Source organism: Armigeres subalbatus, chromosome 3, assembly GCF_024139115.2.
Source record: "Armigeres subalbatus isolate Guangzhou_Male chromosome 3, GZ_Asu_2, whole genome shotgun sequence".
Classification (NCBI taxonomy): domain Eukaryota; kingdom Metazoa; phylum Arthropoda; class Insecta; order Diptera; family Culicidae; genus Armigeres; species Armigeres subalbatus.
The window spans coordinates 95,261,397-95,278,711 of NC_085141.1; the positions used below are offsets into that span (position 1 = coordinate 95,261,397).

Sequence of the window (17,315 nt, forward strand, 5' to 3'; positions counted from 1 at the left end):
ATGAATTCGACTCATACGATGAGCCTGGAAATACTTGCGGGAGTACTGCCTCTGACAGATCGTTTCGCGGAATTATCGCTCCGGTTCCTCATCCGCTGTGAGGTTCTCAATCCATTGGTCATTGACAACTTCGAGAAGCTGCTCGAACAAAACCCTCAATCTCGATTCATGAGTATTTACCACTGGTACATAACGCTGGAGGTAAGCCCTTCTTCGGTAGATACCAATCGTGCTAACTTCTTAGACTCCTTCAGTTCCTCTGTAATTTTTGATCTGTCCATGAAGCAGGAGGTTCATGGAATACCAGACTTTCTGTGTGCGGAGGTCATACCTCCATTATTTGCAAGCAAATACGGGCACGCCAGTGAGGAGAGAAGCTTTTTTACAGACGGGTCAAAAATTGATGACTCCACTGGTTTCGGTGTTTTCAACGTTTTTCATAGCGCCTACTTTAAGCTTAAATAGCCTTGTTCCGTGTATACTGCTGAGCTAGCAGCTATACATTATTCTCTCGAGCAAATCGCATCCCTACCTCCTGACCACTTTTTCATCTTCACCGACAGTCTAAGTTCCTTGGAGGCTGTTCGGTCAATGAAACCGGACAAGCATTCAGCGTATCTTCTTAACGGGATACGGAAAGCTTTGAGTGCTTTATCAAAACGGTCATTCACAATCACCATGGCTTGGGTCCCTTCTCATTGCTCGATCCCGGGAAATGAGAAAGCGGACTCTTTGGCTAAGGTGGGCGCTATGGAAGGTGATATTCACGATCAGAAAATCACCTTTGATGAATTTTTCACATTAGTTCGTCAGGAAACCTTGAACATCTGGCAACAGAAATGGACAAATGGGGAGTTGGGTAGATGGCTGTATTCAATTCGCCCGCAGGTGTCGAAGCGTCCATGGTTCAAAAAATTGAATATGGGACGAGACTTCATTCGAACCATGTGTCGTCTAATGTCCAATCACTACACTCTAAATGCACATCTTTACAGAGTGGGACTCTCGGAAGGAAATCTCTGTGTTTGCGGCGAGGATTATCAGGACATCGATCATGTCGTGTAGGCGTGCGAGGAGCATCGTGGCCCCAGATCTGCGCTAACTGAACATCTCCGGGTCCGAGGAAAACAACCAAAGCCTATTAGGGAAGTGTTGTCGGGGCTTGATTTCGAGTACATGTCCCTGGTCCACCAATTTTTGAAAGTTGCTGATGTAAGACTGTAACCTTAGTCTACCCTTCCTCTTGTCTGTTGTTCCCCATTACGAATGTCTTCCTCTTGTTGTTCATTTCAATGTCTGTCGTTAACCCCTTCCGTAAGTCTTCCTCTCGTTGTTGTCTCCCAAAAAAAGTTTTTTTTTTTAGCATCGTAGATACTTAAGTACCCTAAAATCCTTTCCTTTCCTACTGTATTATTGTATACCCTAACCTCGACCAAACCGCGAGTCTTTCGGTTCCCCAAAACTAACACTATGTATAAGAATCAAGAAAAGTATTGTAAAACTTGATTTCGGCTCCGTAACGCTTCACGGCAAATGAGCCTTCCAAATAAACGAAAGATTGAAAAAAAAGCCTTCGATCGGGTGCGACACTCGTTCCTCTTCGAAACCATGCGATCGCTCGGGTTCAACGGGGAACTCATCTCTCTTCTCTCGCATATAGCCAGTCGGTCCACATCCCGGCTGCTCATCAATGGGCACCTCTCTCGATCGTTCGAGATCGCACGGTCGGTGCGGTAAGGCGACCCTCTGTCCATGCACCTGTTCGTGCTTTATCTTCACCAACTGGTGTGTAGGCTTGAGCAAGTATGTGGGGATGATCTGCTCGTTGCCTACGCCGACGACATCAGCGTGGTGGTGACGTCATCGTGCCAAATAGAAGCGATGAATGAAATATTTCGTCGCTTTGGGCTTGCCGCCGGCGCAAAATTGAATTTGCGAAAAACAGTTGCAGTGAATGTTGCCTTTTTCGAAGGTAACGAAATTGGTACCCAGTGGCTACAAACTGCCAACATAGTCAAGATTCTGGGTGTTACCTTCGCCAACTCGATAAGGCTGATGACCACACTCAACTGGGATGCGCTGGCGGGCAATTTCTCACAGCAAATGTGGCTGCAGTCCTTGCGCAGGCTGAATCTGCACCAGCGGGTGATAATGCTAAATACATTCGGTACGTCGAAGCTGTGGTACCTTTCATCTGTGCTGCCTCCGCTTGGTGTTCACACGGCGAAAATCACAGCTACGATGGGGACGTTTCTGTGGAGAGGGATGCTCGCGCGCGTTCCGATTATGCAGCTAGTTCGGAAGAAAGAAAACGGTGGCTTGAATTTGCACGTGTTGGCGCTGAAAAGTCGCAGCCTGGCTACCAATCGACATCTGCAAGCTTTCCTCATCGCAGCGATGCCAACTTTACCTGCTGGTGAATGAAAAAATAGAGCATCGGAAGCTTTGCACGTTATGCAACGGGTGGTGGACGAGAACTGTCAACACTGTGACATACAGGCAACTGAAACGCTCCAGCACAAGTTCTGTAGCTGCTCTCGTGTCGGCCCGGCTTGGACGGTCCTACAGCAGAGGCTAGCCAGCTACACGAATGGTTGGAGGCGACTGTCTTTCGAGGACCTCACGAGACCTGTTTCGACAGGAATTGGAAGAATTGCGAGAGTGGAAATTCTCCGCTTGTTTGTGAAGTACATCGGCTTTGTTAACGCGTGTAACGATAGAATTGATGTAGATGCTTTAATGTTCCAATTAGATTTAAATTGATTTGAAAACGCTGAAACTGTACATACATATAATAACAAAATAAAACTGAATTTTAACCACAAAAAAATATGCTTTAGTTATAATGGCAATGTGCACATTATGTACTGATTGGAAGTTGAATAATTCATCTTTCTTACCCTTTAAAGAGCGGGCATTTCAATTTAAAATTTTCAAAGAATTATTTGGATCCAATAAAACGAAGTCCAATAACAATTCTTTAAGTAAATTAGCTTCAGTTTTGGTTTTTGCTTTGAACATTGCATCAATCATGTGATGCAATTGTTCATTTAGAAAATCAAAGTCGGAAGCAGACATGCTACCTGAATTAGTAGCATGGCCGTTATTTTCCGTTGAAGAATGGGTATGAAAATCATTCATCGTCGGTAAATTTTCAGAAACGAAATTTTGCATGCCTGCAACGAAATTTAGATTGGTTCTTCTAGGCTCGCTCAAGAGAAAAGAGTGGTAGGTAGGAGAGAAATGTGTTTAATACAAACTACAAACAAAGATTAGGAGATGGTTTCCTCTTTCTTGAAGGAAAAGGACGAACATTTCTGAATTTCGTTTCAATTAGGTAAAAATCAAAATTTTAGACGCATACTCTCTGACACGAATGCAATGGCGGTGCGGTGTGAAGCGTCTCTAATAAATAAACAAACAAACAAACAAACAAACTACAAACTTCGAAAAAAGATTCTCCTCCGACCCGAAAATCGCTTAGTTTCGTCTCAACGAAACGAAAAGTACCAACCCTGATAACGATATATTCAAATCCTTCTAACAACCGAGTAAAGTTATGCAGATCATGCGTACACAAACGCAACTACGATGAATGTTGTACGTCATTCAATCGCCTACCTACATTTGCCATACTATAAGGCTCATAAAACGAAAAGCAGAGCAATAGAAGAAAAAGACGTTCAAACTTGAACGATGACGTGCTACTTCACTTGAATGCTCATCAAGTTGAAACTGTTGAAGGTTTTCTGCATCAATCGACCAATTTTCAGTATGAAGTAGTGTCACTTCGAGGGACAAACGTTGTATGAACGTATAATATTAATATGCTATCGCCGTTGCAGCCTCAACTTTGTCTGATGGAGGATGTTCTTTTTTGAAATCAGTTGGAGTCTTCAACTTCAACTTGGAGAGCAAACTCTGAGGTAAATTAAGGAAGAGTAATGAGGGTGTTTATAAAATATAGTAATGATCACTCCAATATGGATTATGTTGAAGTGATATAATCGGAAAATAAATCCAAAACTACTGGAACCTTATAAAAACCACAAGCAAATCGATAAGGATGTTTAGAATTTTGAAAGTAATTCTGAAGCAATGTAAGTATTAATTAGTATTTTTATTTTTTTAAACAGACTACAAAAAAATCTTGATTGTTCACTATATATGAAATTGAGAGCTTTCTTTCAGTGATTCTAATAAAACTTTCGAAAACGCTAACGGATTTTTTTTTTTTTGATTTCTTGATAGATATCAAGAAATTCTTGTTTATCTACCAGGCTCCTAAGACTGATTAATAATTTTTGTGTTTTTGTGGACGTTGAAAAATCTCAGAAATCTTATAATCGTTATAAACTGTATGAAGATGAACTTCAAATGTATCGGGGCTTGGAATATGTAAATTAGTGTAATCAATAGTATTAGACTATGATTATGAGGCCCTGGAAGTACATTAGTAGATAAAACTGGAATAAATTGAATCATTAAGCATATTTATGTATTCCCAAATCTACTAAACAGCGCAGCTACTTCTTGCATCCAATCCCCAAACCACTGTACCACAGAAAGCTAGCGAATTTTGCTTCCGAGAGACAAACGAGGTCAAACCCGTGTTTTCTTTGCGGCATGTTGCTCTTTTTCCCACCTACTGAACTGTTTTCGATTGCTTCTGCTTCACAGCACGAGACGAGCCGTAACTCTAACATCGTGCGTCCACCAGAAAATTTGTGTCACCGATCACCACCCCATCGTTCATATGTGCCTTAAAATAGAACCCATGGTTCCGGGGACATCCGTTCATTAATGCTGGACGGTTCGCCACCTACCTCGGTCGCTGGTATCCATCCTGCTGCTGTTGGTTGCTCCCTTGGTGTCGTTACGCAAACAACTCTACCGTCGTCGTCGACTGGCTCCTATCCAACTGGAACACACAGTGCGAATTAAATTTTCTCCTCAACACCAAACCAGTGCACAGACTTAACGGGAATTGGTTCCCGGACTTTTCTTTATCAGGGCACCAGTCTGCCAGCCAACCTCTCAAAAGGCTTATCACAACATAAAAGGCAAACACTCCGGTTCAGAATTTGGTCTGCAGCCACCACGACCGGTCATTGGGTAAACATAGCGCACTGGTATAATATATTTTAAAAGAAACACTGATAAATTTTTCGATCACAAAATATTTTCGCGAGGGCACACAAAAATCAACAAACGTCGTCGTCTTTCGTCCGCGACCTGGCCGACAATCATTCGAACATGGCGGCGTCCGCGGATTTATGCTGTCAGTCGTCTGACGTTCCCACAGAAATGCTGTTACCTTGTGTGATGGCTGAATCGCATGGGAGAAAGGGTTCGATGAACTTTTCCAGATGACGAACAATCTCTTTCACCAAATTACTACACTTTTGCACTAACTTCAATGGATTTCTCATACGGAAAAGCCAGTGCTACATTCAATGCGACGCTTGTAACATGAAGAAAACGACCGACACAACAATAAAATCGAGCAACTTCAACAACGAGAACCAAAACGAAACTCCGCGGAATCCGCGACGCAAGTGGCGAGTTCACTTCTCACGCTACGCAAAATAACAACGTCAACATCAAATAAAAGGGGTGCTCATTTCGATGATCGATCCGCAAAATCGATAAAGTGTACACGTCAAGTTTGGTGCGATTCGCGAATTGGGTGTATCCACAGAGAACACCCGCATAATAAAAAACAACATGTTATATGGTCAGAATCATTAAATATTACGATGTAAGAAATAGCTTCACAGTTTACGTTGCGGTTATCAAATATTTTTCGGTCGATTCAACCATAACTACTCGACATCATCACTAAATGTCAATATACAACATGCTGTTCCTAAAAAGTTTTATATTTCCTGCATAACATGTCAACATTTTATCATACTGTCGAGCGAAAATTTTGCACGCGAAAACGGCCGATTTTTTATGGTGACATAACTTAACAACCCATTCAACCAGGGATGCCAGATTTGAAGACATGTCTTCAATTTGAAGACACTTGAATCTCTGTGAAGACATTTATTTCATGAAGACATTTTGAAGACTTTTCAAAATATTTGAAGACTTACCTTCTTATTTAAAGATACTTGAAGACAATATTAATATTACAAAAGTTATACATAATAGATTAATGTTTCGGGCTTTAAATTTCTAACGTAAAACACATTTACACTAGGCGGTTGATAAGGTTGTTAATTGCAATACATTTTAGACGTCAAACGTACATTTTTTAGTTATGTGCTGGTTAAAAAATTCCCGATGGCAGCATTCGTTTAAATTTTCTTTGGGAGCATGGCGTTTTCGAAGTGTCTGGTTAAAAGGTATATCGATCATTGTATCAGAACGCAATAACCGATCTAATTTATTTCAAACGGCAAGAAAAACAGAATTCTATTATGAGTATTTTGGCTAGAACCAATTTTTTTTAAAATTTCTTTATAATTCATCTGATCTTTTCGGTATTTCCAGAATACCCGTCGAGAATGAGAATAAATTCTGAAGAACTCGATAAATTTTCCGTGGATTTTAGAAATTATTTTCAGTGAAAATTCGTTTTAAAAAATTAATTCGTGTGAAAAAGGGAGAATTATCCATAAAAATTCTGAGAAATTTTTCATGAAAAATCAAGAGAATTGAAATTGAAAATTCTTCTAAAATTATCTTGGAAATTTATAACAATTTCAGTATGGGCAAATAAAGGGGTTCCCCCAAAATTGAAACGGGAAATTCATCTTTATTTCCACAAACAAATTTCTAAGTTCTTGTGGGAAAATCATCTGAACTCCCACAAACTATTCATTTTCCTTTTCACAAGAAATTTGTCTTGAATTTTCGTGCGATGTACTCCGGATTTGTATTTGAAATTTTAGGGATGTCTCTTCGGAATTTCCATGTACCACATTTTTACGGAAAGTTCTAAATTTCCAAAGGAAATTATTTTCAATTTTCTCAGAAAATTTTCGTTAAGTTTCCATAGAAAATTCTTACGAATGTCGACAACAAATTGAAATTGTTTTAAAAAAATCATTTAAAAAAATAGAAGAATCTCATAAACAAATCCGCCAGAGATTTTATTAAAGACTCAGAAGAAACTCGTTACACTTTCTTATGAATTCTTCCTTGAATTCCTTTGGTATTTTTTCAAGAAATATCTTTGGGCATTCTTCCAGCATTTTAACTGGAAATTCCTCCATGAATTTCTCCAGTAAATCCATTCTGGAATTCTTTTTGAAATTCCTCTTGAAGTTCCTCCAGGAATTCGTCCAGCAATTCCCACAGAGATTTTTCAGAAAATTTCTCCAGAATTTCCTTGGAAGTACTTCTAGGAGCTCCTCCATAAGCTCGTCCAGAAATTTCTCCGTAGGATCCTTCAATATTTCCATCGGAAAGTCCTCCAGAAATTCCTTAGTTTGTTTCTTTCACGACTTTCTCCAGTAGTTCTTCCAGGAATTCCTCTCGAAGCTCCTGCAGGCATTCGTTCGGAATTTCCTCCAAGAATCCCTTCGGAAGTTTCTCCAGGAATTCCTCTTGATGACGCTCCAAGAATGTTGCCGAAAGATTCTCCAATAATACCTGTGGAATTATGCTCTGGAATTGCTCTTATATTTCCTCCAGGAATTCTTTCGGAAATTCCTGCAGCAATACCTCAGGAAGTTCCTCCAAAAAGTTATCCAGAAGTTCCTTCGGAAGTTTCTTCAGGAACTTCATTGCAAACTCTTTCAGAAATTGCTCAGGAAAACCCTCCAGGAATTCTTCAGGAAAATCCTTCAGAAAACCCCTCAGGAATTCCTCCTGTAATTCCTCCGGAAGTTTCTTAAGCATTTCACCTGGAAGTTCCTCCAGAAATTTATCTGAAAGTTCCTTCAGAAAATCTGTTGGATGTTCCAACAACAATTCCTCCTAAAAATGCATTAGAAATTTATCCTGAAGTTTCGTCAGAAAATCTTGTGGAAGCTTCTTCAGGTATATATTCAGGTATATTCCGAATCCCTATAGGCAATTCTTTAAAAATAAATTCCGTTGGAATTATATTTAGAGACTCATTAAAAAAATCCAAGGGAAAGTGATTGCCCTTGCTCATGAAGAATAAAAAATATTCTTTTGAATTCTAACAATTTGAGTGTAAAAAATAAACGATAAACAAGGAGATGATTGAAATTATAAGCCTATTGGATTTTGAAATTTTTTCACTATGATAATCATAATTTTGATACTGAAGACATTTGAAGACATTTTTACTCGGCTGTGAAGACATTTGAAAATATCCTCTGACATCCCTGCATTCAACATACTGTTATTTCTAGACCAACATTTGAAAAGGGCGTAACAGCCAAAATTTATTCCTTCTGATTCTTTGTCTACATATATAGCTACATATGTAGACAAAGAATCAGAGGGAATAAATTTTGGCTGTTACGCCCTTTTTAAATGTTGGTCTAGATTTGTCAGCGCCACCAAACGACGTATTGCCACAGCCTGGATGTCTGTTATCTGTGGTGTATCAAAAGATATTTTATTTAGTTATACTACATAAAGATTGTCGCTTCGGTTCCCCTTGTTCTGCTGTCCGAAACATGTGTGGTATCAAACTGTCAAATCGTATGTATTTTTCCTTCATTGACATTCAGATCCCCTATCCTCGCCAGCAAAAGATGTTCCGGACAGCGACGACAGCAACAATCTTTATCTATAGTAACTAAAATATCTTTTGGTGTATCCGAACGAACAATAGAGGTAATAAACTATAGAGGAAGATTGTCACTGTCGTCACTGGTGAAACATCTTTTGCTGGCGAGGATAGGGCACTGAATGTCAACGAAGGAAAAATCAGTACGTTTTGACAGATAGGTACCCAACATGTTTGGGGACGATAACAAAGGGAACCGCAGCGACAATCGTCCTCTATAGTTTATTACCTCTATTGAACGAACTTTATAGAAAAGGATTTCAAGCATAATTTTTCATAACGACGTATGTAACAATTATGAGGATTCGAGAAATCCTTTGCAGAAAGTTGGCAAAACTTTTTCTAAAACTGTTTTAAAACTAAATCTTTTTTCGATACTTTTTTCCGCTGGCATGAATCATTACATGACACGTAATAAGCGTGCTTCACATCAAAGCGCAGTTCATTCAAATTCACTGTGAAAAACGATAAAATTATACATACACCGGTATGCTGCACGTACGTCGGTGTACATTGGTCGGTTTTCCATAGTGCACGATTGACGCAACTGCAGTTTTGTTTTGTTTTGCTTTTTTGTTACATAGGTCGCTCTTAGTTCCCATATGTTAAAGCGACGTATGTAACAGTGAGACTTCAAAAATAGAAATTTTTACATACCGTCGTGCGGGGCTTCTTTTGACAAATCAGGGGCTACTTTGGACATTTTAAAATAAGAATTATAACGGAAATAACAATAAAAACGTCATTATCAAAAGATTGAATTAAAGAATTTTAAGATCTGAAATCAGTAAAATCGATGCGTATTATATATAAAGCCGCGTGTGATTGTCACGTTGTATTAAAAACCTCGTTTTGTTTACTTTTGTTACATACGTCGTTATGAAAAATTATGCTTGATTTAGCACTGCTATAGCAGAGTATACGGGCCGATGCCCACGTAGCGATTTCTTAAGCAGCGTGCACGCCGCGTCCACGCAAGGCACCCACACGGAGAAAAATGAAAAAGCTGATAGCTCTTTATTTAGTCCTTTTCAGCATTTTTCAACTTTTAAACTTTTCAAAATTGATCTATCTTTTCTGAGATTAGAAATGCTTATTAGAAACGAATATTTTATAGGATATTTCCGAGTGACACACTGTCAAGATGCTGTCAGATTGACAAACAAAAAGGAAATAATCCTCGATTTTATTTTGATATTCTTCTATACAATAACTTGAGCGGAATGACATACTGCTTGTCTGCGGCATGGACACGACCCCGGGCAACCTCTCTAATAGGATGTGTCGGGATGAGGATATGCAAATATAAAGGCCATTGCGGTTCATCCGCGTTGGTTTTTAGGGGGCTGCTCTTCCCCACCGTGAGACCAATTGGTCACCACCACGGCTTAGCGATCGACGGGTAGAGAGGTTTCCACCTGGAAGTCGATGTTGTGTGTTTTACAATGCCTTTTGTGTTAGCGTTTTGCTCAATTGTGGGACGGGAGATACGGACTGGTGAATGGGTTTGGTTTTAGCTCGGGTTTTAGTGGGTTGGATGAGAACCACAATGACTCCCATCCCCACACCACCTGAGAACATCCTCAGCTGTCCATTTTCCATATCTCAAAATAAAAAAAATCTTGTTTATTTTTGTGTATTCCTTTTATATCGTTTCATCATTTCGTTTTCCCTTGTCACATCTGAGTTGACTTGCCAAATTTTGACATATGCTTGAAAGGAATATCTGAAAATATAAAGGGTTAGAAACAGATATCAAAGGATAGACGAAGAAAGTGCACGCTTAGACGAATTTGATAGGATAATTTAAAAAAAAATGTTTAGTTTGATAGGGTTTTTTGGTGATTTTTTTCAAAAAAGCGGAAGTGTCGTGCCCCTTGGAATTTTCCGAATTAGCGAGATCCGGACTAACGAGTCGTCGGATTAGTGAGGTCCGGATAAGCGGGGAGATACTGTATTTTCATTGCAAATGAACCAAAACAAATTTGTTTAAATCACACCATAAATTTTAAAACTGACAGCATAATGTGTTTAAATGGGTGCTGATACTTTTTAATCCGAAAATTAAAGAATTAACGAGATCGGGACTAACGAGTCGTCAGATTACCGAGGTCCGGATAAGCGAGGGGATATGCTGTATTTAGTAAATATAAACCTACACGCAAACAAATTTTGCAGTCGAAACTACCATTCCGAGGGTTATTTTAAGAATATGCACCGACGATTTTCAGCAGATAACAAACCCGTTTGATTTTACCATGCGCGCAGTAAAAATCAACTGCGGAATGTTGTCACATGAAATGAGACAGTGGTGAATTTCTCTGAAACCATGGTAAAATTTACTGAAATTTCATGGTATGTAGTTTTAAAAACAGAGCGTAGTCTACAAAATAGTAGTTTTTACCACAGATTTTTTTTCTGTGTATACATTTATAAATAAACGTGGCTAAGCATGCGTACGTTTTGGATTTTTTAAGCGTGTGCACCCAAAAAAATCTACACGTTGTTTCCACCTGAAAAAGTACGTAGATTTTTTCCACCTGAAATTCACGTAACTTTTACCTGATTTTTCGATAGAATTTTTATTCTACGTGAAAATCAGGTAAGTTCTACCTGAGTTTTGGATAGAATTCACCGGACACGTAAGTTTCACCTGAATTTTCTGAAGCATTTGCAGCTACGTGTGCACGTAAAATGTACCTGAAAATTCAGGTGGAAACAACGTTTAGATTATTTGAAGTGTGGAGCTAGAAATAAAATCCGACACATTTTAGTAACTTTGTGCTGTCAGTATCCGAAACGTCACTTTTTGTTTGATGATCCCGATGATCCTTTTTAAGTTTTTTTATTCCGTTGCAGCCACTTCTATTTTGTTTTCCTTTGAGCTTTTAACAACTGATTTTCGGAAGACAAATTTTTTCGTTTGTTTCAAAACTTCTGATATAAGTTATAAGTTCTGATATTGCGTTGCGATGTTCGAGGCAGCAGCACGGCTACAGGCGCACAACCAGGAGATGGTGAAGTGTATCAGCCAGTTGCGGACGCAGCGCCAGAAACTGGCAGAGAAGGTCGCTGTCCAGGAGCATGAAAAAGCTGTGGTCGAGCAGGAAATCCGTAAACTCCGCCAGCAGTTGGCCACTCTGGAGGAATCTCTGGCACAGAATCGCCGAAAGCTTGAAGAGCAGGACACAAAACTAACGGAATCGGAAGCCGGCTATAATAAACTGGTCGATACGATGCATGTCCTGCTGATGTCGGTCAAAAAGAACGAAAAGGAATTCCGGATGCCCAGGTGGACGGAGAAAAAGGAAACTAGCCGCTAGGTTTTAAATAGTAGGTATAATATTTGTATTTTGTAATTCCATTAGTATTTATCAAGAATCCCAGATGAATGAACTTAGCATCAGAATCTCTAGACAATAAACATAGGCACAAATAACTAATAAGACGATCATCTTGATTCAAATATAACTAGCATATATTTTTGGTACGAAATTACGAAATCGATGTCTGTATTATGTATGCTTTTTTACCAGATACAATCCTCCTATTTTATCACAATCAGTCTAAGGAGAGTCGGAGAACTGACTTTCGATCGAAGTATGAACTATGTTGAAATGCTTTTCTATAGAAAACTTCAAAACTCTACCCTGTAATTCACTACTGAGATACTACTAATTTAGGGTTCAGGTAAAGCAAATCACTTGACTTGAATGCGGGTCGCTTGCGTGAACATCCTAATTTCATTTTGAAGATATTCCACTTTCGACCAAGGCCATTTAGTTCAAGTGAATGGATCAACCTGACTTATCTATAAACATGACAAAAAAGAAGACTCGTTGTCGAAAATTGTTTCTATGTCGCTAAATTTTAAGACACCGTCAAACTGGGTGTGACCCACGACACTTGGCACTTCTTGAACAATTTGTTCAAAAAAGCTTACTAAGTCCAAACTTTGTTTTCCAATTCTCGGATCACTTCAATTTTCACAACTTTTATTTATTCCTTTTTATTTATTCCACCTGATTTTTCTTTGGTTTTGTATTGGATTAACATCATGTTTAAAAAAATCCAAACCGCGTAAAAAGCGACCTTTGTGTATAAATGGCTTTTTGTACTTTATTGAAAATTTCACCATCTTAAATAAGGTACAAAAAATCGCATAAATAACATAAATCGCATTACTAGGGAAGATCCATTAATTACGTAACGCGAAAATTACCATTTTCAACACCCCTCCCCCTATGTCACACTTTTTGTAGAAGCATTCAAAAATTGTGTATGGGTTGTCACACTTCAGGCAACCACCCCCCCCCCCCTTAAGCGTTACGTAATTTATGGATGATCCCTTATAAGCAATATTCTAATCGATATACATACCGAATATTCTATCGCATCTATTATGATTAACGACAAATGTAACTTTCGAACGAATTAGATTAAGTTAGGTATGTGTCGTTATGAAGTGCCCAGTGAATCGAATATAATGAATACGAAGAAGGTAAAACATCGCTTGGAGTGAAAGTATACTCTTTCCGTGAAATGTATGTTGAACGAAAATGGCTAAAACGATAATTTATCTACAATTTTCGAACGACTTAGCTTAAACGATGCGAGTCACTCAGTTTGACGGTTGTATCCTATGTCTAATACAACTGATCTTCAACTACATTCGTTGGCTGCTAATGAAATGCTTACTTTTACGTCAATAAATAATTGTGGGTTTGTCTTCATTGGACCTGTTCCATCATCAGTGGGTAACGGTTTCAGCCCTATTCTGAGGAAGAAAAGGTTTCAATTCTCGTTTGGCCTCGGGAAACTACCGCAGTATGTGGCGCATCTGAAGTCCGTGCCATTCTCTAGGCGTAGCCTGCCGCTCGCACTTCGTTCCAGGTTTTGACTAGTTCTTCCGGATCATCGTAACCGTGAGTGGCCAGCACGTATTTATAGCTCTGCGGTCCTAGGAATGGTGCTTTATGGAAGTAGAACTCCTCCGAGTGTAGCGGTTCAATTCCGGCTTTGAGGGCAACGATGCCCAAGTAGATGTCGTCGAATCTGAAAATTGAACGGATAGAAACAATTTATTATATTAGGACTGTTCTAACTACTGCAGGTTGCAAAACACTTTTCTTATTAGACTATACGTTCCAACTGGAACTTCGCTTGCTTTTCAAGTGTTCTTTTAGCATTTCAACTGTTTTTAATTGAAAGTAATGCAATGCAGTACAGTGGATATACTATGCCCAAGCAGTCGAGAATGTTTTCTATCCGAAAGCATCCTTAACTGCAGCGAGAATCGAACTCGTCATCTCCGGATTACCAATCCCACGTCTTTGCTCGCAAGGCTAACTGGGAATGGCTATTCATCCGCATTAGTTTGGTTTACAAATACCTGCCAAAAGGGCCGTTATTCTACCAACTTGCTCTATAGTATTGGGAAGAGTACTAAAAGAACTCTCACATTTACATTCTATCTTATCGAATATCAAGTACCGAACAATCGTTTGCGATATTTTTCAGTCCATCTTCTTTCGTATGATAGCAATAAAAACGACATATTAGGCCAAAATTGTTCCTTTTGTGAATATAATTGATGTAGGAGCATGTTATCAAAAACAAATACCTAAATATGTAAGAAAATGTTTCTCCTGGTATTGCGATTAGTTTGAAGAACTTGACTGCAAAACTTCATACCCCAAACATATTGATTCTATTCATCCCATCCCGTTTTTATTAACTGCTCACTGCCTAAAGATGTCTGAACAATGCTAAACATCTGATCTGCTTCTAACTCATTGTCTTCATTAGGACACCTACACTATATGTGAGGCAGTAACAGTAGCCCTACGGACCGTTTCCGAGCCCATCTAATATGTACCAATTTCATATTGGGAATATTTTATTTCATATAGGTCTTATATTTTATCTACGAAAGATAATAAACTCACCTAAAATGTTTGGTGTACATGCTCACGTAGTACATCTCGAATAGGGCTTCATGCGACAGCAGGAACGCTCCGGCGGTCACATAGGTAGGCCACATGTCCCACGGATATTCTTCCAGCGAAACGTACCACTTGCTGCTACGATGCCGGTGCGGTGCTGATCGGAACACAAATCCAGAAAAGAGCTTTACATCCCTCGGGAGCTCCATGTCCATGTTTAATATTTGCCGCTTGTTTCGAACATTGGTGGTATTTTTCTGAGTGTCCACCTCCTCCCCAACTGATGCGCTGTTGTTGCTGGTTGTTTGACTGAGTCTACGTGCCAACTTCCTCAAAGCCTCGTCCGTCTCTTCCAGATATTCCGGATAGTTTACCGGGTTTCGCACGTACTTGAGCAAATTTTTCGACGAAATGTAGAAGTCATCATCCGCGAACATATAAAACCTGGCCCGAGGACAGTGGCTAACGGCCCACCGAAAACCCATCATGGTCTTTATCGTATTGTTAAAATAAGCATCCACAAAATCACCCTGAACAATGTCCCTGTAGTTGGCGTACTCCAAATCAATCAAAGACTGCAACCGGCGATTAGCGGCCGCCGGCCGACCCAACACAAACACCGTGCGAATTTTCACATCGGAAAATCGCTTCTCCCAGCCCCACGACTTTCGGATCGCAACCCTACGATCGAAATGCTCCATGGCGGATTTCACCACAAGCACCAGCCGGGGTGCAATCATTCGATCATCCTCCTTGCATTTGTGCTGGCAGTCCGTAATGAAGGAATAGTTGTACCCATTGATCGGTTCCACGGCTGGCCGTTGTCCGTGCCGCAGCTGGTATACATTGGAGAGGATGTCCCCTTCCATCGGGTAGCTAAATGTACGCTCGAAGTCCGCCTCGAACATGTGCGTAAACGCGCCGAAATACTCCAACACCAGAAGCGTCAGCATTAACGAGATCACATATTTGATTCTAAATTTTATGCAAATACGGGGAAGCATTCTGCCCAATGTTTTATTCTCCGCTCAATCAAAATGTTCGTAACTTACATAATTAGATAATTTAATTAAACACTGTTTTTGTACCCCACCGGATATCTTGTCACCGAAAAATTTAACACATCAGACGATAAATGACAATTTCATGTCTAATCAATATTCTCCGCACTTTATCCGATTTATTTTCAATTCTTAGTTGAAAAATTAATGAAGATTTTCATATTTTGAATCCCGGATCCGCGGGTTGGACAAATTCCGCAAGCTCACTTTGGCAGTTTTTGTTTATTTACATTTCGTCGTCTTCTTGACGGGTGTCAAAACGAGGGATACGCCGGTGATGCTAAAAAATTTGACGGCTCCGAAATTTCACGTATCTCTATAGAGATGTCGCAAATTAATCGAATTAATCGGAGTAATTAATCGATTAATTTTGAATCGATTACTTCCCACCCGCATAACAAAAAACAGTGTTATAGGGCTCATTCACAAATTACATAACGCAAAAAAAACACAGATTTGAACCCCCACCCACCCCTCCGTGACTTGTTTGTAACATTTCCGTCATACCACGTCATACACTACTAAAAATCCACACATATTTATTGGCAAAAATCCATAGATTTAACTTATGATGTATATCAGCGCACACATAACCATTCTCCACGTGAACTACTTATATAATATATATCCAAATAAACTTTATGTGTGGTCTCTAATTAGCAATTATTTAATTTATGTGTGGTTCTATATCGATTATATTAGGGTGGAGCTATTGCAAAAATCTATATCGGCGACACATATATCTTATATAGATATTTTTGGCAGTGTACCCACCCACCCCCACCTGTGACGCATAACGTCTTATTAAAATTTCACAAAAATGATAAATTGGTATTTTTAGTGAACTCTTAAGAGCTGAGCAGAATGGATACGTTTGCGTGCGTTTTGACAGTTTTACCATGGGAAAACTGTCAAAACGTGCGCAAACGTATCCATTCTGCTCAGCTCTTTACTTAACTTCCTTCATAGTACATAATACTAGACTGCTTTTTGAATAGGTCGTATGTAACAAAAATTGAGAAATCATGTTAATCACATCACTGAAAAGAATATGTTTGGTTCTATATGTAGAAAAAAATTATTTCGATATCTGATTTTTTTATTATTCTATTAACTTTATAAAAATCGACCTAAGTGACAATTCCTTCCAAAGATCGAAAATCGATCATTTGACCTAATGTCATAAAAGGTCTTTTATAGCAAAAAATGATTATTTTAATATTCCGTGTATACGTCCTTTTGTCAACTAAAGGTCCGAAGTGCGGAATCTGTCAAACTGTGAAAAAGTGGACATACGACCAGTTTGACAGCAGTTTCAAATTTTAAATTTAAGGGTGAAATCAGGAGTGATTCAGTTTGATTCTAAATTTTCGACCACTATTCTAGTTTGCATCTGGAGCAAAATAGAACAAACTCGCTGGTTTCCCCAGCAGTGTTCTATTCATGTTTTTCAAATTTTCAATTAATTGAAATCATTATGTTATTGCCAAGAAAGGCGCCGGAATTGCAAAGTGGATTGATCCGTAGATAAAATGACGCATCCATACACCAAAACAATTGAAAAATATTTGAATCTCGTGATTCAATCGT

At 39.2% G+C, this 17,315-nt stretch overlaps 3 protein-coding genes across 4 annotated transcripts in view; 1 reads left to right on the forward strand and 2 right to left on the reverse strand.

Annotated features, from left to right (window-relative positions):
* Window positions 1–5,576, reverse strand: part of LOC134221109 (transcription factor HNF-4 homolog) — a 371,046-nt gene extending 365,470 nt beyond the window's left edge. The window contains exons 1-2 of one of the 2 annotated variants that reach the window (XM_062700302.1): window positions 5,318–5,576; window positions 4,827–5,129 (exon numbers count right to left, since the gene is read on the reverse strand). In XM_062700302.1, coding sequence (XP_062556286.1) covers window positions 4,827–4,845 — 19 coding nt within the window. In that variant the 5' untranslated portion in view covers window positions 4,846–5,129; window positions 5,318–5,576. Of the gene's footprint in view, window positions 1–4,826 lie in introns of both variants that reach the window. The other variant, XM_062700301.1, reaches the window with a different exon arrangement.
* Window positions 5,577–11,519: 5,943 nt separating this feature from the next.
* LOC134219276 (uncharacterized) lies at window positions 11,520–12,222 on the forward strand. The gene has a single exon (XM_062697995.1). It carries the CDS (start codon window positions 11,692–11,694, stop codon window positions 12,040–12,042), a length of 351 nt encoding a protein of 116 aa, XP_062553979.1. The 5' UTR covers window positions 11,520–11,691; the 3' UTR covers window positions 12,043–12,222.
* Window positions 12,223–13,279: 1,057 nt separating this feature from the next.
* Window positions 13,280–15,955, reverse strand: LOC134219275 (beta-1,3-galactosyltransferase brn-like). The gene is made up of 2 exons (XM_062697994.1): window positions 14,668–15,955; window positions 13,280–13,774 (listed from the first exon to the last, which is right to left on the reverse strand). Exons 1-2 carry the CDS (start codon window positions 15,666–15,668, stop codon window positions 13,579–13,581), a joined length of 1,197 nt encoding a protein of 398 aa, XP_062553978.1. The 5' UTR covers window positions 15,669–15,955; the 3' UTR covers window positions 13,280–13,578.
* Between the last annotated feature and the right edge of the window lie 1,360 nt (window positions 15,956–17,315).